Genomic DNA, 22,743 nt, shown 5'->3' with positions numbered 1-22,743 from the left:
GTCTTTTGAGAAGTTGTATCAGTAGAAGGGGCTCCTCAAAGTAAGGAATCCAGTGAGACCATGCCCTGTCCCTGTCAAGGCTCCTCTGCCAAAGCACTGCATTATTCATCAGCGGTCTGCTACAACATGTGGCGCGTTTGATGAACTGAGTGTGAAACAAATATAACTGCTCCTTCTTTCAAATGAAAGTATGATGATAAGTCAAGATGTAGCCTTGCACATTGTTAACTTGGCTCCTTCAAGCCTGTTTATCTTTTATTCATGAGTTTCTGGGCTGTAGCTGAGAGTGCTATGCAGATTTTGATTGCTGCCTTAAGGGGGCAGTAAATAAAACTGACAGGGAGGGAAAAGCAATTTTGACAATGTGCTTAGCTGGTTGTCTACATCCAACATTACAGTCATCACACTTCAGATAATGAAATCTATGGCTTGTACTGTTGCAGTTTGTTCTGTTACATGATTACTAAAATTGTGTGTGTATTAGTTTAGGCATAACAATGCTATGTCCCAATCCATACCATGCTATTTCTAATTAAGTCTTAGCCTTTAGTGTTTTTGCACTTTGGTGTTTTTTGCAAAAGTGAAGCTGCTTAGCTGAGGAAAGAAATTCAGGATGTAAGCAAAGAGTCTTAAAAAGACTTTAAAAAGTTCTTCCTTTTTCACATTTTAATTGGCTGCGATAGTCAAAAGCTGCTAACTGACTGTCATGTGGTGTTGGACGTATTGTATAACTTCCCGTTTACCGAAAAGTGTGTTGAAATCTGTGTGATAGTTAAACATAGTAGTTAAGATGTAGATATATGTATGTATGTATATGAGTTTGGTCACATGCCAATGTGGTTTTATTCTCTGTATTGCTGTGGGTGTGAACATTTGAGGACAATGTGCTGCCTGTTCTTTCCAGGGTGTATGCAAGCTAGGATGGTACTCAAAAAGGTTAAGAATTTTAGAAAATTAATGTTCCAGTTGTTATACTTTTTATTGTAAATCCTGTTTTGCCATTTACATCTACGAAACCAAAAAGCTTTTTCCCCCCTCAAAGACTTTCTTCCTAATACCTGTTTAAAAAGTGTAAAGATAAATAGATTGTTAGTGTTCAACATTGTTTAAACAACCCTTGTTTCAGATTTTTGTCTCCCAATCCTCCTTTGTTGAACTGGCAAATGGAAAAAGGTCTGAATTTCAATGAAAACATCAGGCGTACACATTTTATTTCAGATATTATTTGAGTGTTAAATAATAGAGCACATATACACTTGAATAACAGAGCTATTTAAACTATAGCTCTACATGGTTCTTGTTGTAGATCCCACTGTTCCTAAGGTCAAAATGTACTGTGTACAGTTTGTTAGTTGGTGGAAATTTCTTGCTCTGTTGACTAAAAAACAGAGGGGGAAAAAACAAATGGTTAAGAATCTTGTAACTCTCAGGAACAAACTGGCTCACTCCAACCAACCTCTAACAAGTAAAGCAAACATCGCATTCATAAAGCTCTTTTGCAGATTCCCACTTTTTGCCTGTATTTGGCAAAGAGCAAAGAGCTCACATACTCTTTGCAAACTCCTTCTCCTGTGTGTGAATCAGTTGAGGCTGACAGCTGCCACATGTGTGGAGCTAATCATTTACTAGGTGCAGATTGAAGAAATGCCTTGGCTGCACTGTAACAGGAACACAAAGTCACATATTAACAGAAGTGCTTTGGAAAACTGCTCAGATGTTTTATATTCCACATGCCACAAAAAAATGCTGTACTGTTTTTACAGTGAATAGTAGATTTATTTTGGCTTGGTCTTGGTTAGAAAAGAGATTATATAGTCAGTGCCTTTAGGGGTCTGACCTTAAATTTCCACATTTGCTTATATATAAATGTATTTTGTATGGATGTGAAATAAAAAATATAGATAACTATGTATTATATAGTCCAAAATAATTGGTGATTAAAACACAGTGCTCTAAGTGCCAGAGTTTAACACTTGACTGACCTCTTGTGGTAGAAATGTGCATTACAAGTCATAGCTGGAAAAAAATGACAGAAGTGTAAAGGCAGCGCACATCCAGGTCACAGACATTCAGCCGCCGTCTCTCCTCTTTATAGGCTATTCAGCCCAGACGCCGACGGGCACAGATGAGAAGTGGTTTTACATTTTTAAGTTATTGTTCTGTGGGTAAGAGTACAAATGCTCTAATAGAGCAGAACAGTCACTTAACTCTATGGGTGGCTGGCAGTACTGGTAAACCAAAGCTGTACCTCGTCATACACAAAAGTTGTGCTGACAGTATGATCCTCTGTGCTGCCACTCACAAGTCTGTTTCATGAGTACATCAAGCTCCTGAGGAAATCTTGTAGCCACTCACTTTGAAGTTGTTAATTAGGACCAGCATCCCAACGGATGCTCCATGCTTTTATTGTGGAGGTCCTGAGAGGGCTTTCTCACGGTATGGGGCCCGTGCTCTGACATTGGCCCTCTCTCTACCCTCTGACTCTCCCAGGCCATTCCCAGAGAAGGAGGGAACCCTCCATAGTGCCCTCTGGGAACCTTTCCAAATGAGAGGAAGGAGGACCTAATAGAGCTCTGCAGGATCTGACTTCAGAAGGATTTCTTCAGGATGTTTTTTTCCTTTCTATTTTTGTCTTTACTCATTACTTCACTCATAAACTACACAGGATGTGTTAGTTTATACTAATTATCTCAAAAAGTTGATTCTGTTCATCTAGATGTAGCCTTTTCAGTGGGGGGAAACGTTTCGTCACTCATTCAAGCGACTTCTTCAGTCTCAGCTGACTGCAGGTTTCCCCAATCTTATAAACAGTACATTTGCATAATGACTGAAACTAGCACCACTGATGAAAAATGGGCTGTGAGGTCAGTTTCTTGATCATTAATATGCAAATTGTCACAAGCATTGATCAATGGTCATGGGAAGCATTCACAGAGAGTTGGGGAATGGCTGCAATGTGAAAGATGTACCCTTAGGCCCCCTCCTTGATTCAGAGATGCTCTTTCTCTTTTCACGAAAAAGGGCCTCCCTGACTCCCCGCTCAAACCAGCGTTCCTCCCTGTCCAGGATGTGTACATCCTCACCATTGAGAGTGGCCACTGGTTGCTTAGTGCTTCTGTGTTGTGCCATCCGCTTAGCCAGAGGTTGTTGGTTTCCCCGATGTATTAATCACAGTAATTCTCCTGGCACTTAATGGCGTACACAATATTACTCTGTTTGTGCCAGGCAACTGGATCCTTGGGGTGGACCAATTTTTGGTGCAGCGTGTTTTGGGGTTTGAAAATCACAGAGAAAATGTGCCTCAGGTGTTCCGATACTCCTGACTCATAAGGGCTCACTAAGGGTTTTCACTTAGGCAGCAGTTGTCCTTCTTCTCTTCTGGATCACCTGGAGCATTTTGGGATTTCCTTACCTGGATGATTGAGCATGCATCAAGACATTTATACTAATTAGCATCTGAATTTTTTTTTTTTTTTAATCTTTGTGGGTGCCACAACATTAGAAACATGTGTCATAAAGCTTCCAGTAATTCTATTTTCATGTTACTGTCAAGATTTCACCTGAGCTGCCTGAGAGTTTGTCAGTAATTCTTAGCAATTAGTAATTCTTCTTCACTGGAAAACCAAATTGTAGTGTTTACGTAGACTATCAAAGAGAATGGAGAATCAAGGCATGCACCCTATAGAATTTCACATAAAAGACAAGATGTATGGACTTTGAATGCAGATGCATCAAAGACCTACTGTATAAGAACTTGTTTAGTTTGTTTGTAGGACTAAAGTGTTACATTTAACTACATGGCCACATGGGAAACTGTAGGAGCTAACTGTAACAGAGCTGCCATAAAAGACGAGGAGGAGGGAGTCAACTAGAAGAGCCCTGACAGGAATCTTGCTGAGAGAGGGGAAAAGGAAAAGAAAGAGGGGAGGTAGCAGACAGCTCCAAGGAGATGTTAGTGAAGAGAAAGTGGAGCTCACCGTAAGTCTGATAGGATTGCAGGCCTTACATCAGGACTGCAGGGAGCACATATGTCCACAGGTACAATAGCTCTCTAGGATCTGTTTCAACAAGCTATGCTTCCTATGTTGGCTTTAAAAAAAACCCCACAGTTTTGAAAAAGGAAAATTTATGAGAGCAGATAGCAACTCCTTGGTGCATGTTATTACTGCCCTGCCCATGTTATTAATCTTGCACTGTGTTTCTTATCTGTTGATAGAGTGAATAATTTCATCTGAAAACTAGAGCAATGATTAATCTATAAAGATCACTGTGGGTTGAGGAAATAGTCCAGGGTTTCAGGGACTTTTGCCTGCATGAAGAAGGAAATCAGCAAAAGCCAAAGCTGATACTTTTATCACAAAAGAAAGCAAATCCTTAAGAAAAGGGCCTCCACGATAGTTTTCAGAACACTTTAACATGCGTGGGAACGTGGCTTCAGTTCAGTGTCTGGAAGTGTTTAGCTTTCACATTGTCTCTTGGAAGTTGCTGCGTATGTATTTCACAGAAAGCTCGACTGATTGATTTCTCCTCTATTCAGAGCTATTGGCAGTAAAGTGGAGGTACATGGGGATCTGGAAATTACCATCCTTTCTAGAGTTTGGGGTCAGAGGTCCCTTCTGTAGTAAAAGACACTTCTGTTTAAGTGTCAGTTTGAAGCCATGTGCCAAAGTATCCTGTAGTGTGACCAAAGGGGAGGAAGCAGACCACCTGTCTGTGAAGCAGAAGTACACTTGACACTAACCTCAGTTTTTGCTATTTGCAAAGCAACCCCAGGGATTCAACATGTGATTGTTAGAACGTTTTCTCGAAACCAAGTCAATGTGAGACACTGTAACAGCCTGCCTGAAAACACTGTAGAGCTGATGGTTTGAACTTTGAAGACTTGGCTTGCTCAGAAGCCACGTGGCCCCAGCATCATACCCAGTTATTTGTCTTCTGGCTCTGACTCCCAGCCAGCAGGAATGGCTATCAGTTTACAGTTTGTGTCTGGGATCATCTGTAAATCCTCCATGGAAAGGCTGTTTGTGGCAGAGTGATTTTGAAAGCTTTCCCTTTTCTTTCTGACTGTTGACTTGGAACATAAACTGATATTTGCTTTTAGAAACCATTTGTAGTTATTTACTAGAGTTTAGCAATGTTTGGATTATCATGAATCGTGCCATTCCCACATGATTTTCAAGTTGGAATTTTACTGAAGGTTTTTTTTGCTGTTGTTGTTTTTTAAACCTACTGCTGACCAACACTGCACAGGAATGAGCGTATGTGAGTTAGCGTCTTGGTATTTAATTGTTGTCACTGTGCATTGTATTATCATTACTAGCTTGTGAATGCTGAAAAAGCTCTAATGGCTATTTCTAGACAAAAGGCAATATGAATGGTGAAAGAAAGCGAGCTGATGGGTTGTTTCCCCTGAAGATGAAAGAACCTTCTCTCTGGGTGTCCTTCAGAGGTGAAGGAGAGTGTTACCACAGCTGTGCTGCTCTTGTTTAAATTCAATACAGGACCTCAAGAGAAAAACACAGCCCAGATGACTTTTGACCCAGCAGGCTTTGGCAATGGTCAACAGCAGCAGATCCCTAGCTCACGTTGTTATGTTATTTACTCATTTTACTATTTAATCAATACGTGCTTGCTGTGAGTTTGTGTGTGTGTGTCTGCTGAGAAATGAAAAATGCTAAGGTTTATAACTTTTAACAGACAAAGAAAAGAATTAAAGCCCAAATGATGATGATAGATTAAAAGGCTGGTCTGTGGATCTAAGATTTAATTGTGAAACCTTGCATTTACACAGGTTCAGAATGCTAATGCCGCCTTGGCACCAGGTTTTTCTGGGCTCACACTGTGATTGTCCTAAAGTCTCTGTTCTTCAGGAGGCACCGAGATTTTTTTTATCCACTTTGTTACTGGAGACCTGTCGGCCAATGAAAGGATCTCTCCACAGGTCAGTGTGGACCACAGGGCAGAAGTTGGCCCAAGATTTGCACAGCTCATTTGTATTTGGGGACATTTTGCCTTGGTGTCTTAGCAACACAGCCAAAAGCTGATCATTTTAAACCTGCATCCTGTGTCGACCGCAGGATAACAGGTCCCCTGTGTGCCCCACAGGATCAAATGAGGGGGTGGAGGTCCCTGGATGATTCAACATTGGCTATCTGTAATTACTTGGCCTGTGGAGCCATCTAGCTCATGTGCCAATCAAGAACAAAGTCAAATCTGCAAAGGTACTCTGTTGTCACTCAATACGAGAGAAACAAAGTCTCTTGAATTTGACTAGTATTCTTTATTTCACTATCTTGGTAGTTTATCAGTGATAATGTGAATGTTATAAACTGAAAGGCAGTTGTGATGTTAAGCAGTGGCACCTCCTGTTTCGCTGTGGCATATTGTGCTGAGGATATTGGAGTCTGAGGGACATGTAGAGCTTTGTTAATTAAGACCTTCTTTTGAAATAGGAAGGCTTTATTCCCACGGCATTAGGTGAATTGCATGGGGCAGCACACTATTAATCCACCTTGTGAATTGCAAGCATTTCCTTGAACTCTTCTGTTCTCTTCTTTTGCGCTTCCTGTTTGCTCCCCTGTACACAATTATAAGCTGTGAGACAGAAGGAATGTAAGGCTATTTTCAGCATGAAACATCAGATGTTGCGGTTTTGTTGCAGACTAGGAGAAGGACAGTGTGTTTCCCCTGGCTGTCTGTCTAGCCTTAGCTGACTCCACACAGTGAGTGGGTGTCTGTATGCAATTAGCATCATAAAGGAGAAGAGAGGCCTCACCTCTAGGCTTCCCAGGATGACGACACCTTCTAGTGGAATCTTTTTTTTTCCCATATTGCTGGTTCTGTTTATCATTCTCCAGGTGTTCCTATAGACAGTCTCAGTACTCAGTTACAGTCTGAGTCATCTGGCTGATTCATTTTGTGGCACCGAAGTATGGAGGAGGCACATTTGTGTGGGCATACACAGATAGTAAATTAAACCGTTTGTTTGAGCGTTTTAAAGTTCTGCCATGCTCTTAGTGTCTTTGCTGTTAAATGATTTATTGAGGTAACTAAAGTGGAGGGACTCTGCCATTCTGTCTGTGCTTGAAGCTTTATACCCAGTCCTGGCCCCATTAGACCAGGAGAGGAAATGGCAGAAGTGTCACAGCGAGGCAGGCAGAGGGCAAGCGGAGTACATCTGGAATTCTACTCACATGATAGGAAATTATGGATGGATATGATATCCTTACGTAATCGCAGAGCCATGGAAAACCCTGATCATTTTAAAGTGGCTTTATCCGCATATTAAACCAATAGGTTTTCCTCATAAATCATAATTATGGGGATTTAATCAGTATAATGTAAAATTAGGCTATTGATGTATTGTACAGCCAATCCGGCCCCAGTGTCCTTCTGGATTTGATTTATAAAAACATTTGCTTATTTGATTCTTTCACTTTAAAAGATTTACATTGAACTCTAAGGTAAATTGAGTTGACTTTTTGCTTTTTTTAAACGTGTGTTTGTGTCAAAATATATTTTATTTAAAGATTTTATTTTTAAAAAATCGTGTTCTTTATGCATTTATTTACTTGAAACTACACTCTCACCATATCAGACGACTTTGAGTGTATTTGTTTTGTTTCAGACAGAGTTGAAACAGATTGACATATATTACTGTTAGGATGATGTTAGCGCAGAGTCTTGTGAGCCGAGGGGCTCAGCATGATTCACTGCTGCTGATTGCTGACAGTTTATGTCATGGTTTTCCCAGAGTTCAGCTGCCTACGTTTTTTCCATTTCATTGACCCGCTGTAACAACATCTGGAGTCTGTAAAAAACGTTCTTCCCTTTTGTTTGTTTAAGTTAAACTTTTCCCACATCACTTTTAACACTTCTTGGATGAAGTTTCGAAAAAAAAAACTGTAAAAGCTGACCTCGTGTAATCTGGACAGAAAACTGAGTGAGAGTCGAGAAACATCTTTTAGGAAATGGTAGGAAATTCTTAATTTTTAATTATTGAAATACAAGAGAGTCCAAGGATTCAGAGGCAATCTCCTCTGTTGGTTATAGCTTAGATGTTTGCCAAAAAATCTGCTGAGTGGGGTATAAAAGAGTTGTCGTGGGCAGAGCTGGATAGGAGGGTCGGGCAGTAGGAGCTGAAGGGGAAGAAGACGGGGGTGAATGTTCACAAGTCTGCCACAGAAAGGGGTGGGTTGAAGGAGAGATTTAGTGTTGGGACAGGCACATGGTAGTTGGGGGTAGACGGAAAGAGAAGGGGAAAGGAGCTGTGGATCTGAGTTCCAACTGGAAGCTGTGTTCAGACAGGGAGAGAGGGCAGGAATGTGGCTCAGTGTGGGAATGAAGATGCTCTGACATGCTGAGAGACACTCTTAAGATTTGATGGATATACCGGTATGAACCACTCTGGCTGTATGATGAAAACATCCCGTGAGTACATGATAATTTGTTACTGGCAGGAAACTACAGTGGTAGTTTGAAGTGTTTTGGAGAGTAGGCATATTAAGACGGATGCTTCACTGACGATAATTACTTATTAGACTAATGAATGAATGAATTTGTTCTTTTTATTTTAGATTGTTTTACAAAAGAGTATGAAAGGAAGAAGATTATAAAGGCTCAGGACAAAACAAAATAAAAACCCCAAAAGTTTTTGCTCATGTTGTTGCCAATCAATATTTATCAAAAGTTTGGGATGAGACTGTGGGACTACCCACCTAATTCTGTATCTAAACTAGGTTTTCTTTGGGCATTTTGTCACGTCATATCCATGCAATGAATTACATAACAGCTGGGTTTTTTAAAAATATATTTTTGGTAATGTTGCACAAAGAGAATGGTAAAGGAAGGACGCCCTCAGTTGCCACAGATGCTTGAGTTGTGCACAGCTTTTAACATTCAGAGCCATTGTGTCACAGCCAAACTGGGTTTCATCTCTTTGTGAAACTGTAATTTTATACTGTACACAGTTTTAAAGATGTGGGTTGTGGAGGGAAAACACAAGTTCTCATTTTTGGCATCATGCCCATCCAGCCTTTTATCCACAAGAGATTTCCTTAGAGAGAGGATGAGAGGACAGAATGTCTCAGTATCGTGTTACAGAATGCCAAACAGAGAGGAATTCCCAGCTCATGTTACTTGCTCCCAGTGGTCCAACCTGTGGCTGTGGGACACAAGAGGATCTGGCAGCGCTCTCACTATGAGCTACAGTTGAATAATAAAGGCCTGATATTATCCCCCTAAGAGGGAAGGCTAGCTGTTTAGAAAACCTTTAGCTCCTGCTGATACAGGTGGGAACAGAGCAGAGTGGCTCCTGGACGCCTACACATGTTGACTTAACTGCTGGTTAAGGGGGTAAACAGCAGACCTTTTCTATCATCCAAGGACAGAGGGAACTGTTAATATTTATTCAGTTGCATGACCAAAGTCACTTTTTATAGATTTCTGGATGGAAAACAAGTAAAGCAGCACAGGTGAGTTCAGGATTATATCTGGAAAAACGTCCGATAGCTGTATATTCATTTAAACAATACAACTGCTGTAATTATGAAGTATAGTGTGATGAATGATGGTGTTTTATGTTTCAGTCGTATTTTGTCAGGCTCAGATAGGGCTTGGAAATAAGACTTCAGATGTAATGGGAGAATTGTTTGTCAGCCGCTGGCGCAGTTTATGCACGATTATTCTGGAATTAATATTTACTGTCTGTATTCTTCTTCAAATTGTGGAAAGGTTTTTGAACAATAACAACAAAAAACCCACCCTGAAACTGGTAAGAGCTGTTTAATAAATAGATTTAGGTAGATATAAAATCTGTGCTTCATATGTTTTATGTAAAATAATTTACCACAGAGTCAGTTAGGTTTCTAATGCTTAAAATGTACCTGTGGAGTGACTCACCATGATGTAAGGCATTGTTTGGTTATGTGTTTTTTTTGAAACTTTAAGAATTTTTGTTATAAATTAGTCTTTGGATCAGTTTGTTAATTATCGTGAGACAAACAGTAAAACAAAAAGCATTTTTCAGAACAACCAGAAGTTTAAAAACCTTAAGAAAAATGTTTTTATAGGAAACTGCAATAAACAGCAAATAATCTTCTTCAATGAGGACAAGTAGGCCTTTTTTCAACATAAAAAAGCTATAATAATCCTGCATTATTTCTCCTAACACATTCTTATAAATTCTGATGTTTATTGACTACAGTTTTACATTTCCTCTCCTAATGTAACGCAACCTATTTACTGTAGCACTGGTGTGTCAGACAGCATGTCTTGTGTAGGCGGTAAATGTCACCCAGCTCTATTAGCATTAATGGAAAGGCGCCAATGGTCTGTTTCCTCTCCTTGTCATCAGCAGAGACGTCAGGTCACCGGGACCAGTTTATGATCATGACTGGAGGGATCAATTATCACAAACTCTACTTGTTTGCTTTGCTCGGACTCTATTAAAGAGACATAGAGTGCTGATAAGGATCCTTTTACCCTATTTACATTTTGTCACTGTTTGTTTTATACATAATAGTATCTCTGGATTTACCCAGATCTGCTGTCTGTCCAATCTTAAGTCTGTTGTGTGTGTTGGAAAAAGGCGCAGGCTTGGTTTTGGTTTCACTTGAAAGCCCAGTTTCTTTGTCAAAATGAAAACTAACTCATGTAATGTGACTATATTTCACTTTTTATCTCAAACAACAAAATTTCTTGTATTTCAGAAATTGAGGCGAAAGAGGCGTGTGATTGGCTGCGGGCAGCAGGATTTCCCCAGTATGCTCAGCTCTTTGAAGGTAAAAAAACTCCTCCACACATTCACACATAACCAAAGGGTCGAAATGTTGACATTGAAGGGAAAAGGGTTAACAAAGTAGAACAGCAATAAAAGGCTTCTGTAAGGAACTAAAAATGGCTTTTTTAAATTTTAGATCTGTTCCTAAATAGAACAGTGTTTTTGATTGAACATGGACTTGCAAGCTGATGAGTGAATAATGGTACACAGTGTTATCTGGTCTGCCCCCAACACTGTACACAAAACCATGTATTCATGAGCTGCATAGTGCGCCTCATTTACACCACTATTCTCAGGAAGCCTTGGAGCTTGAACCGCAGTCAGATCCCTAGACACAGCAACACAAGTGGAAAATTCAGCTGCTTTTAAAGTCTAATCTTTTCCAAGCTACGATTACTACATAAACATGTCTTCTGTGCTTAAAGACTAAAGTCATGGGACGAACTGGGTTTTATCAGAGCTTAAGGTAGCTATACTCCCTCAGATCTCTGCGCTGTGGCCAGACTTCTGATGTGCTGTGGTGCAATATATTTGTTTTCTGACAGTTTGTAGATAGTATGTGGACTTTGGCAATGAATGCAGACATTGCTGTTTGAGTGAATAATAAGTTAACATAATTTTAGTATGATATTGGGATTGTGTATTAGAAATTATCCCAGTGCTTGAAGCTTTTGCCATTTTTTTAAGTCCAGAATACAGTTTAACAGAATATTCGCCCAACTTTAAAATCAGACCGAGCAACCTCTGCTTTTTATAAGAATTCGACAACTTGACATGAATGCAGTGGAATGTTAGATTCATCCTCTTAAGTTATGTAAGAGGAAGCCCATACCCAGGGCAAGACGTAATGCTCACAAGTCTGAACGCTGTTATTTGAACAAATTCTGTCTCTGCTCATTAGCATCACATACAAAACAAGTTTAGTGGTCTCCCAGCTTTCAATGTAGTTCTGGAAAGAATGTGTTTTCCCCATCTCTCTATCCATTCATCATATCCAAGAACACTGCTAAAATGTCAGGGAGGAATTTGAACACTGCTTCTTTCTCCAACTTTTATTATTTTTATTCCAGATTCGCAGTTTCCCATTGACATTACTCCTGTGAAAAGAGATCATGATTTTTTGGACAAAGATCTTGTGGAACCTCTGTGCAGGTAATGTCATGTCAGATATTTATAGCTAATCTTTGAAATAAAGTTGCAAACACTGAAGTGGAGCTATGTTAAAGGCCCTGTGAAGTTTGGCATGGAAGCACAACTTCCATGGAATGATGTGAAAAAAGTTTAAAAAGCTAAAAGCTGCAGACACAAATCCTGTATTTATACAACTGTTATTACATAAACTCGTTGGTTATCCCCTTTGGGATCGTGTCAGGAAGGGCATTCAGCTTAAAACTCTGCCAAATCAAACATGAAGCTACCCACTGTGGGGACCCCTATGTGGCAGCGATCAGCTGAAAGTAGCTTACTATGAAGTTTTTTCCCCACTTGGAGTTATGTTTATTATTTCATTTACTAAATCACTGCTTACAGACCTTCACCAGGTTGCACAGATATGGTGGTCCCCAAATGGACAAAATGAAAATTTTGGTTTAAAGTTGGTGTAAGCAACATGCTCTTTTCTACTGGATAAAATACTTCTATATTAACCTGATGTCCTTCTTGTTGTTTGTAAGTAATCTGAGAGATAAGAGAGTTTCCAGGCTTTAGAACACTTAGCCTGGGATTGGAGACTTTGGCTAGCATAAATTAGAACAACATCAGGTGGAAGGATATGGTTGTCTAATAGTGTGATTGACTCTTTTGAAGTCAGATCGGATCGTTGACCTATTTTTAGCACTGCAAGAGGATACGGCTGTTTTTAAATTTTTTTGGCCTTTTCCACATTTTATGCCTCTTGCAGCTTTATTAAATCCTTCACTTGCAAGAGCACTGATGAGACTCTTCTGCTGTTCATCTAACCCAACTATGCATAAATACTGTATATGATTTCCTAGTTTGCCAGAGAGTGACTAAAAACGTACACTAAGCCAACAACTGGTGGTTATAATAACGTTCTTGTAGGGTGAGACAACGCATATACTTTTTCGAGCCAAGATGCAAACAGCACTCAGGCTACCAATGTAACTATAGCAACCATCCCAAGAGGACAGCAGAAGGAACGTGAGGGGTGCCTTGCACAGCTCAATATGCTGTGACTCTAAACAACCCTAAAGAAACTCATCTGAATTCCAAACTAGCCACGGGATAAATACAACACAATTGGAAACAGTTCCACCTCTAACGTGATTGTTGTCCACGACGTTCCTCCATCTCTATGGTAACATTAGGATGGCTTTATTATCAGTTTTGCCACCACAGGCATGTGTGCAAAAATAAACAGCGGCCTTCATCTTGTGATTGAACTGAAGCAGATAGTTATTTTATGTGTGTGAGTTGCTCTCTGATCCTTCACTAAGCAGCCTCCTTTTTATAGTAACCACATTCAAAGCTCTTCTGGCCTGCGGAATAAAGGGCCCCCAGCTTAGAGATCCCCCTCTTCAGTGCTCCACTATCTACAGTAACAATCATGGGAACGTCTTGTTTAACTAACCCCTTCTGTAACACTGGAGAATGGTTAGAGGCCTTTTACTGACACAGAACAATACTGTCAGTCGGTTTAAAAAAAGTCTGTTAGCAGTATGTGGAGCTGTTAAAGCTTGTAATTATCTTACCGCACATTTGTTTCTTTGTCTAAAGCCAACACTCAGTTTAGCGGGAGTGTGTTTTCTTATGTCGTCATTTTTTCCATCTGCAGCGGTTGGTTCATTTTCAGCTCTTAGTGCCGTTGTACAGTGTACTGTAAATTCCAGTTGGCACACCCACAGACTCCTATAAACTGTAATCACTAAGGATACGCTCAAAGCCTTAGTTCGTGATGTTTATTAGAGATACTGAAAGCATTCACTGTTTCTTTTTATAAAACTACGCTAAGGAAATGTACATCAGTATTTATAAATAGATTATGATAAATGCAAAACCTACAGCTATATTGTCTATGCTTCATGTTAAGGACAGTCTTTCTAAATCACCATGCCAAGTTGAAGATCACATTTAAGACCTATATGTTAGCACGTACAGGGGAAAATTTTGAATGAATTTGATTAGGCAAAGTTGAACTAAAGTTCACGTTTGTCAGACTGCTACAGGCAGCCCTTCAAGCCACTATCACTTAGAGAACAGAGCAACTGACAATTACCGGTGTTCATTAGGTTTAGGATACTATTATATGGATAAATTCAGTTTCCCACTGGGTCTGGCTGTGCATCCAAACAGACACTGATCAGATTAACACTTAAACAACAAACAGAAGTGGATCTTTTTCTAGTCTGCTCATCTGGTGTTGATTACTACTGCTGCTTTCTTTTGTTTGCTTGGAACAGCTTTTCATCCTAAGGCTGTTTTTCTTTCAGGCGACTCCACACTTTAAATAAGTGTGCCTCTATGAAACTTGACGTGAATCTTCCAAAGAAGAAAGTAAGTGTTAAAGTCTTTTTACTTTTACAGTTGTGACAAGTATAATATAACATTAAATGCATTTTGGATTTGGGGAAAAAACAGCATCCTCCTTGAAGAGATATATTTTTAAAACACTTTATGACTCAATTGTAGGGGTGCAACGATACACAAAATTCACGGTTCGGTTCGGTTCGATCCTTGGTGTCACGGTTCGATATTTTTTCGATACAAAAAAAATGTTCATGCCTTTTTAATTTGTCATTTATTAAAATTATAAATATATATTTTAACTCAAAAGTACAGTTTTTAAATTGAACCCTAACCCTTGTGCGTGTTTTTTATTTTGACAGCGAATGCGCACCTGCGGACCACTTATGTGCAGCCCTGGTTATTTAGCTCGTCATATTGCAGCCACAGAAATTCTTTTGTCCATGAAACCATAAAGCTGCACTTTCTTTTTGCCTTATAGTCTGATTTGTCATAACTTCTCCGTTTTGTGGTAAGCTTTTCTTTGGCTGTCACTTCTTCACCCTGACCTGTCTTATTTGGCTCAGCAGAACTAAAATATATATCTGTCTGTGAAGGTCATCGTAGTCAAATATAAATCCTGCTGCTTTTACACACGCACTCACATAAGCTCAGCGATTCTCTGCGCGATCAACCTCTCACATGTTTAAGCTTGCTGCGGGAGATTTCACTTGTCATGTTTGCATAGTAAGCTAACAATTAATAAGACTATGTCAGAGGAATTGGTGCACAAATTATCATCACTCACAGATCAGTGCTGTCATTGCAAAGTGAAAGCAAAAAAACAAGCGCAAATTCAAACGCGATTTCAATATGTCACATATTGACAGTGGCTCACCGATGCCAATGACATAATTACCCAGCTACATTTCTGAAAGAATGCAAAAGCATTGACATATATTTTTCCTTCCTGCAATAGCCCGACGGGCAGGGCAGAGATAGATTTTGGTAGCCCGACTGAAAAGATCGCTAGCCCCGGGACGTCGGGCTAGCGATATTGCGAGCCCTGTATCTGATTGAGGAATCACTCATCTTTGGAAAAAGAGAGTTTATTACAGAGAAATGTCTCTTTCCAAAATAAAAGCTATACTATCCGCTTCTTCTGGGCTATATTCTCAGCAGCATATTAAACATATAAGGAGAATCATGTGCTAACAGCTGTCTAAATGACTCGGCTAAAGTTAGTAGCATGCTTGCTTGTTTTTTTTCTGCTTCCACTTGTCTTTGCACTAGGATGATGCCGGCGTAAATGTGCAGTCATATTCGTTGTGTTCCCACTAGTGCTTTCAGGTTAATCTTGTTGAAATGACCTTAACGCCACAACACGGCAAATCTCCGTTAACGAGCTACCGCCGATCGCCCCGTGCATGGGGCTAGATGGCCAACACCTTAACGAGCTAACTGCACTAACACACTAGCTCCCACCCATGTAATTGAGCATTGCATGGCACATCCAACATACTGTTTTACTTTAGTGCATGACTCGCTTACCTTCAGGGTCATACGTCACATGAAAACCAAAATAATTCCAAACGCCAGATCTGAATGAGGGTGCGGGAGGTCCATGTTGTAAGGAGAGCTTAACTTCTGTCTCGCTAGCTTGCCCTGCGCTCTTCCTTCTGATGATGCTGTCTGTGTTGAGCGCTCAGTGAATCTGCGTTCGACTACTCCGCCTAGGCTGCACTGTCGAGCCTAGGCGGAGTAGTCGAACGCAGATTCACTGAGCGCTCAACACAGACAGCATTGTCAGAAGGAAAGTTGATAAAATAAATTAAACATTTTGTATTGTTCGATACATATGCGTACCGAACCGAAAGCACTGTATCGAACGGTTCAATATCGATACGAATATCGTTGCACCCCTACTCAATTGGTAATATATTTATTTTTGCCACAACAATAGCCTTTTGTGTGCGACTCTCCACATAGTCTGGACTGCTTTGAGCTGTTATTCTTGGTTTGTAGCTCTCAATAGAAAAAAAATCTTTGAGTCTAATACCACAGTAGTTATCAGTAATTTTTAAGATGTTGAAAAGAAATGTTAATACATGCTTCAGCACAAATAGAACCTAACTTTATCTTTATATACAACTATTATTACATTCACAGTTATTACTTCTTATTTGTTCGCGCACTGGAATGTAGCCTTGTCTTGGCTGGTTGCATAATGGTATTAGTCCTTTGCAAACACATTTTCCTTTTATTGCCTGTAGCTATCCTTTGTGCTATAGATTTTGTGTGTTAGTACACACGTTTTAGCTTCCAGTGAAAAAATTTCACACACACACTACAAAGAGGTAAAATATGCAAATTATCCTTTGTGCATCCTTTGTGCATCCATGGTCTTTTTGATTGTTATTCTTATTTCAGTGGATAGTTATTTACTACTGCAGTAACTTTCATGAGACCTAAATAGCAGCAGTTGCAGTTATATCTGCCAGAATAATTAGTGTAAAATAATCTTTCTTTTCCCAGAGTGAAGACTCTGATGAAGACGATCTGTTTGCTATTAGTGACAAATGGACCTTTGAGTGGAGCAGCCGGCGTTGGTCCAGGTTACAGGACATTGACAGTCTGCTGGGAAATCACAGAGAGGGTGAGCTCTCCAGAGATGGTGTGCCTCTGAGAACTACCACCAGCAGCGAGAGTGTTCTGACAGACCTCAGTGAGCCAGAGGTCTCTTCTTTGCACAGCGAGAGCAGCGGAGGCAGCGGTCATCGGGGCCTCAGCACAGAGGACTCTGACTGTTCTAACCGCACCTGCTCAGACACTGCAGCAATGCCAGACTCAACTTCTCTCACAATGCCTCACATCCCCAAAGAATTTGCTCACTTCAATTCACCATCTGACAAGCACAGCAAAACAACCCACTCTCGTGCCAAGGAGTTACTAAAGCGTATGGATACACTGAGCTCCCGAGGTACTCTGGGAAAAGGCCATAAGACGCTGGTAATCAGCTCTCCTGTGCTGCAGCAGAAGGCCCAGGCCCTGAAGAAATTGAGGTGTGAAGACATAATAAATGGAGATGGTGGAGCTCTGGAACCACCATGCAATAAAATTCTGCCATCCCACTCCAGTAGTGAGGGTAGCAGCCATTCTGGTGGCAGCACTGTCAGCACACCCAGCCTAAAAGAGCGTAAGCCTCACCGTGTTGACCATAAACGCAGCGGCATGTATTTGGAGGACATGGACATCTTCTCAGGATCCCAAATGAATAAAGTTGCAGAACAAAATCGTAGAAATGAATTTTGCTCTTATGAAAACCTCGTGGTCCACATTCCCAAAGACCACAAGCCAGGAACCTTCCCCAAAGCATTGTCCATAGAGAGCCTGTCCCCAACTGGTGGCGCCTCAATTAACTGGCACACTGGCAGCATGCACCTGGACTCCCCTTTAATTTCATGCAGAAAGGAAACACGGCCTGCCACCCAGTCCTCTTCCAGAGGTAGCCGCATCAGTGTGTACGATAATGTTCCTGGCTCGCATCTGTATGCCAGCACTGGAGACCTGATAGACCTGGAGAAAGAGGATCTGTTTCCACACCTGGATGATATCTTACTGCATGTCAATGGTCTACAACAGATAGTGGACCACTGGTCAAAAAATGTGTTCCCTGGAGGCGAGGGGATAGTACAGATCGATGACGGGAAGGATGATACAGCAGGGCTTCAGTCCTCTAGTCAGATTACATTGGACTTTGAGGGAAATTCTGTCACGGAAAGCCAGATCGTGCCTAGTGATGGAGACAGAGACAAAGTATCACTTACAGAGACAGAATCTACAAGGCTCAGGGAAAGGAGGGACTCCGGTGTAGGTGCATCACTCACAAGACCTAATAGGTAAGACTGAACTGATAGAACTAAGCAGTAAGAGTATGTTAAGATGAATAAAAGTTTACTCTATTTTCTTTGCTTTTTTAATCTCTTTTGGCATTAGGTTAAGATGGCCCAGCTTTCAGATATCTAATCGTCTAAGTCACTCAAGAGCATCCCTGCAGATCACAAACCAATCAGCAGGCCAGCTGAGTTTGTTACAAAAGTTTTCACTGTTGCGTTTGACTGCAATCATGGAGAAGTATTCCCTGACCAATAAACATGGCTGGACTTGGTAAGTCTAACGTATTCTCCCAACTACTTATGTTTGATTCCTATTTTCAATTTGGATTTTATTACAGTTCTTTGAACTGATAATCACTCTCAGTCATCAGTATTATTTATGTATGTATTTGTCCAAATCCTGATATACTGTATTGGCGTCCTTCATTGCCATCATCTTTCTTTAGTCTAAAGAGAATTTTTTAAAACATGTGCTAATGTCTCTCCTAGGTCTGTGCCAAAATTTATGAAGAGAATGAAGGTACCAGATTATAAGGATAAGAATGTGTTTGGAGTTCCTCTTATTGTGCATGTGCAGCGTTCAGGACAGCCCTTGCCCCTCGGCCTGCAGCAGGCCCTGCGGTACTTGAGGAGTCAGTGCCTTGACCAGGTCAGTGACAGTATACGATACTCTCACACTGCACATGCCTTTCATTTTCATATATGAAGTTTATGTGATATAACTGTTTTGCTTCCAGGTTGGTCTTTTTCGTAAATCAGGCGTGAAGTCTCGAATCCAAGCTCTGAGGCAGATGAATGAAAGTTCTCCAGAAAATGTAAATTATGAGGATCAGTCTGCCTATGATGTGGCTGATATGGTGAAGCAATTCTTCAGGGATTTACCTGAGCCCCTACTCACCAGCAAGCTGGGAGAGACCTTCCTCCATATTTACCAGTGTAAGTAAAGACTGCATTTTTATCTGTTATCACTACCTCTGCAAAGCACAAATGTTGTGTTCTAATCCTTTTATTCACCTGTGCAGATGTACCAAAGGACCAAAGATTGCAAGCTGTCCAGGCCGCCATCATGTTGATGTCTGATGAAAATCGAGAGGTACTGCAGACGCTGCTCTGTTTCCTTAGTGATGTCACTTCCTCTGTGGCGGAGAACCAGATGACACCTATGAATATTGCTGTGTGCCTGGCTCCGTCCCTCTTCCATCTCAACAAAATGAAGAAGGACAATCTATCACCAAGGTATTGTTTTCTTTTTTTCTTGTGTTACACTTAACTTGGTGTCTGTGGTTTTGGGTAACATTACCTGCCATTCTGTGTTTACAAAAATAATGATGAAGACATGCATACATTAACTCCTGCATGATTATCTTCCCCACAGCTCCATAAAGATCGCTATAAAGTGGGTTACAGATTTTACTCATCCCTCAGGGGTGCAGTAGATAACTCTCTTTCTGGGCCAGTTTTACCCCAGTTAAAGCTTAATGTTTTATGAGATCATGCTGTGTACAAACAAAGCAAAGCTCTCTAATTTAGCAAGTTGAAATTGTTGCTAAAGAGATCAAAGCGGTTTCCTGCAGAGCGGAAGAAGGGTTTATATACTGTTTCTTGTGGGGATGTTGACCTGAAGTCCCTGCTGGCCTAATAGGTTTTCTCTCCTCATATAATCTCCAGGGCCATGCATAAGAAGTATGCTACTGGCAGACCAGACCAGAAGGATCTGAATGAGAATTTAGCAGCGGCACAGGGCCTCGCTCACATGATCATAGAGTGCAACCGCCTCTTTGAGGTACGAGAACCTGTGTTTATTATGCAGTAAGAATTTAAAGCCTGGATGCAGTATCTAGTCTTGTTTTTATTTGCTGTGAGCCTTACCTTATGCTTTTATGCACCCATTAGATCCCTCATGAGATGGTTACTCAGTCGCGTAATTCCTACGTGGAGGCTGATTTGCATGCACCAACAATTGACGAGCTGTGCAAGCAGTCGGAAGATGAGGATGGAACATACCAAACACTTTTGGAGGGGAGACTTCAGAACCTGCTCAAAGAGGCCCGGGAAAAATCCAAATACTGGGTGTCGTGCAGCAGCTCTGATAACACAGAGCTCTATTATAAGAAGGTTAGTTTTCTAACCTAAACTTAAACCACTATCTTTATTTCAAAGATAGTGGTACATGAAAACAATCCTTTTTGTGTCTTATGTGTGTGATCCAGGTGGGAGATGGCAACCCTTTGAGACGTTGGAAAGTGTCTGTCGAGGTGGAAGCGCCGCCATCTGTGGTGTTGAACCGGGTGCTGCGAGAGCGCCACCTGTGGGATATGGACCTCCTTCAGTGGAAAGTGTGCGAGACACTGGACAGGCAAACAGAAGTGTTTCAGTATGTCCTGAGTCGCATGCCCCCTCATCCCAGCAGGGACTTTGTAGTTCTTAGGTGAGTGCTTAAGAAAACTCAGTGATCGCTTATTTTGGGAATAGCTCAAATTGTATTTCTTAAGATACCATAATCAGTCTCTTTCTGTGCATTCAAGGTCATGGAGGACAGACTTGCCCAAAGGTGCTTGCTCCCTGGTTTCTGTGTCTATAGAGCACGAAGACTGTCCTCCTTTAGGAGGGATAAGGGCTATAGTCCTGGAGTCTAACTACCTATTAGAGCCCTGTGGCTCAGGAAAGTCCAGACTAACTCACATCTGCAGAGTGGACATGAAGTAAGTCCTACAATGAGCTTTTACACAAGATTCTTTTAGAAAGTGCTATATAGAAAAGTTGTTCTCTTATGGTTTGAGCTGCATTTCTAAATATTTTGTGATGTATGCTATAGTATATTGAATATAGTGATTTGATTTCAGGGGACGGACTCCAGACTGGTACAACAAAGCCTTCGGCCACCTTTGTGCTGCAGAAGCTGCCCGAATCCGCAACTCCTTTCAGCCACTAATCACAGACGGCCCAGAGACCAAAATCTGAAATTCTTTGCTGCTTGTGTCTGCTCAGCCTTGAGATCAACATTGAGCCTTTGAGTCATTGCTAACAGCCACAAAAAGTAGAGACGGGGCTCCAGAACGAAAGCACAGTTTATTGTTTGTTTGTCTGAATGCAAAATGCTCTGATAATAACTTATTGCTCCTCTGAAATTGCACAATTTTAAAAGAGGACATCTTATAGGTGCTGAGCATAATTCTTCATTGGGAAATTAATTATCCTGCCAATATCATTGACATTTATGACTATTTTATTTACCTTCATGTTTCTAAAACTGTATGTTATAATAATTATCTTTAATAATATTATTGTATTATTGTTTCTACAATGTCTAGGACATTCGAGCTCTGAAATGCTTCTGGGAAGCATATATTTGTTTGTTTCAGATTTAAAGCTATAATTATTATGATGTACACTCAAGTGTATATATGTGTGTCTGTGTGTGTGTGTGTGAATATACTGTAAATTAAATAGAATGTATATTTTGTATATATGTATGTATATATATATATATATATATATATATATATATATATATATATATATATATATATATATATATATATATATATATATATATATATATATATATATATATATATATATATATATATATATATATATATATATATATATATATATATATATATATATATATATATATATATATATATATATATATATATATATGAAGGGGTAATGAGTACATATGTTAATTTTCCATATATTAATTAATTTTTCTGTGTGAACCGTTCTGTCAAACACATGGTACAAAATTGTAAGCTGGTTTTACTTTGCTCCTTTATTGCCATTTTGAAATGGATGTAACTGTAATAAACGTTGACCTTCAGTGGTTGTGAAGAAGGTGACTTAAGGTTTGACTTGATCATACCTGCTTTAGGGTACTGAATTGTGCAGTCAGGTCCAAAAATTTCTTTTTTTTAAAAAAAAAAATAAAACCATGAAAATGATGAAATGCTTTGTGTGCTGATTCCTAATTATATTATCTGATTCTAAAAATAAGTAAAAATTTAAACAGTATTTTTGGGAGTATGTGAACTCGATTAATCCTCAAAAGAAGCTAAGAACTTGTTACAGACGTTTAAGAGGTGTCAGAAATTCTCATTTAAAAATACTTAAATATTTTTAAATACAAAAGTTCATACACCGAGCAAGAAAATACACTTCACTCTGATTTGGAATGAGAGGGACCTCTGCTGGCTTTTTACAAAACTCATGTGACTCGAAATAGTGCACAGAGGATGGCTTATCTGAAATTGATTGCTTTTCTAATGCCACCTCAATAGGGGTTGAAAAAGCTAATAAAGACTGTTTTATTATTCTCTGGCTTTTTTCTTCCAAACTACATGGTAACTATATGGTAACTTGCAAATGTACTGTTTATAAGATTGGGGAAACCTGCAGTCAGCTGAGACTGAAGAAGTAACTTGGATGAGTGACGAAACGTTTCTCCCACTGAAACCGCTATGTCCAGATGAACAGAATCAACTTTTGGAGATTTACTTACCTGAATGATTGAGAATACATCAAGACATATATGGTAACTTGGGTTAAACTAGGAAAACGGTCAGTTTCTGCCACTAGATGGCTCCTCTATTTGCAGATTGA

At 40.0% G+C, this 22,743-nt stretch overlaps 1 protein-coding gene across 4 annotated transcripts in view; it reads left to right on the top strand.

Annotated features, from left to right (window-relative positions):
• stard13b (StAR related lipid transfer domain containing 13b) overlaps window positions 1–21,664 on the top strand; it is a 63,275-nt gene extending 41,611 nt beyond the window's left edge. For all 4 annotated transcript variants that reach the window (XM_080288894.1, XM_026193281.2, XM_080288893.1 and 1 more), the window contains 13 exons: window positions 10,710–10,781; window positions 11,851–11,932; window positions 14,230–14,293; window positions 16,778–18,141; window positions 18,239–18,409; window positions 18,628–18,787; window positions 18,876–19,074; window positions 19,161–19,374; window positions 19,807–19,921; window positions 20,032–20,253; window positions 20,349–20,566; window positions 20,664–20,840; window positions 20,982–21,664. In XM_080288894.1, the coding sequence (XP_080145020.1) occupies window positions 10,710–10,781; window positions 11,851–11,932; window positions 14,230–14,293; window positions 16,778–18,141; window positions 18,239–18,409; window positions 18,628–18,787; window positions 18,876–19,074; window positions 19,161–19,374; window positions 19,807–19,921; window positions 20,032–20,253; window positions 20,349–20,566; window positions 20,664–20,840; window positions 20,982–21,099 (3,176 nt within the window). In that variant the 3' untranslated portion in view covers window positions 21,100–21,664. The remainder of the gene's footprint in view (window positions 1–10,709; window positions 10,782–11,850; window positions 11,933–14,229; window positions 14,294–16,777; window positions 18,142–18,238; window positions 18,410–18,627; window positions 18,788–18,875; window positions 19,075–19,160; window positions 19,375–19,806; window positions 19,922–20,031; window positions 20,254–20,348; window positions 20,567–20,663; window positions 20,841–20,981) is intronic.
• The last annotated feature ends 1,079 nt before the right edge of the window (window positions 21,665–22,743 follow it).

Source organism: Astatotilapia calliptera, chromosome 14, assembly GCF_964374335.1.
Source record: "Astatotilapia calliptera chromosome 14, fAstCal68.1, whole genome shotgun sequence".
Taxonomy (NCBI): Eukaryota; Metazoa; Chordata; class Actinopteri; order Cichliformes; family Cichlidae; genus Astatotilapia; species Astatotilapia calliptera.
Note: the sequence above shows the minus strand (reverse complement) of the source record. Positions and strands in the feature narration are given on the sequence as shown.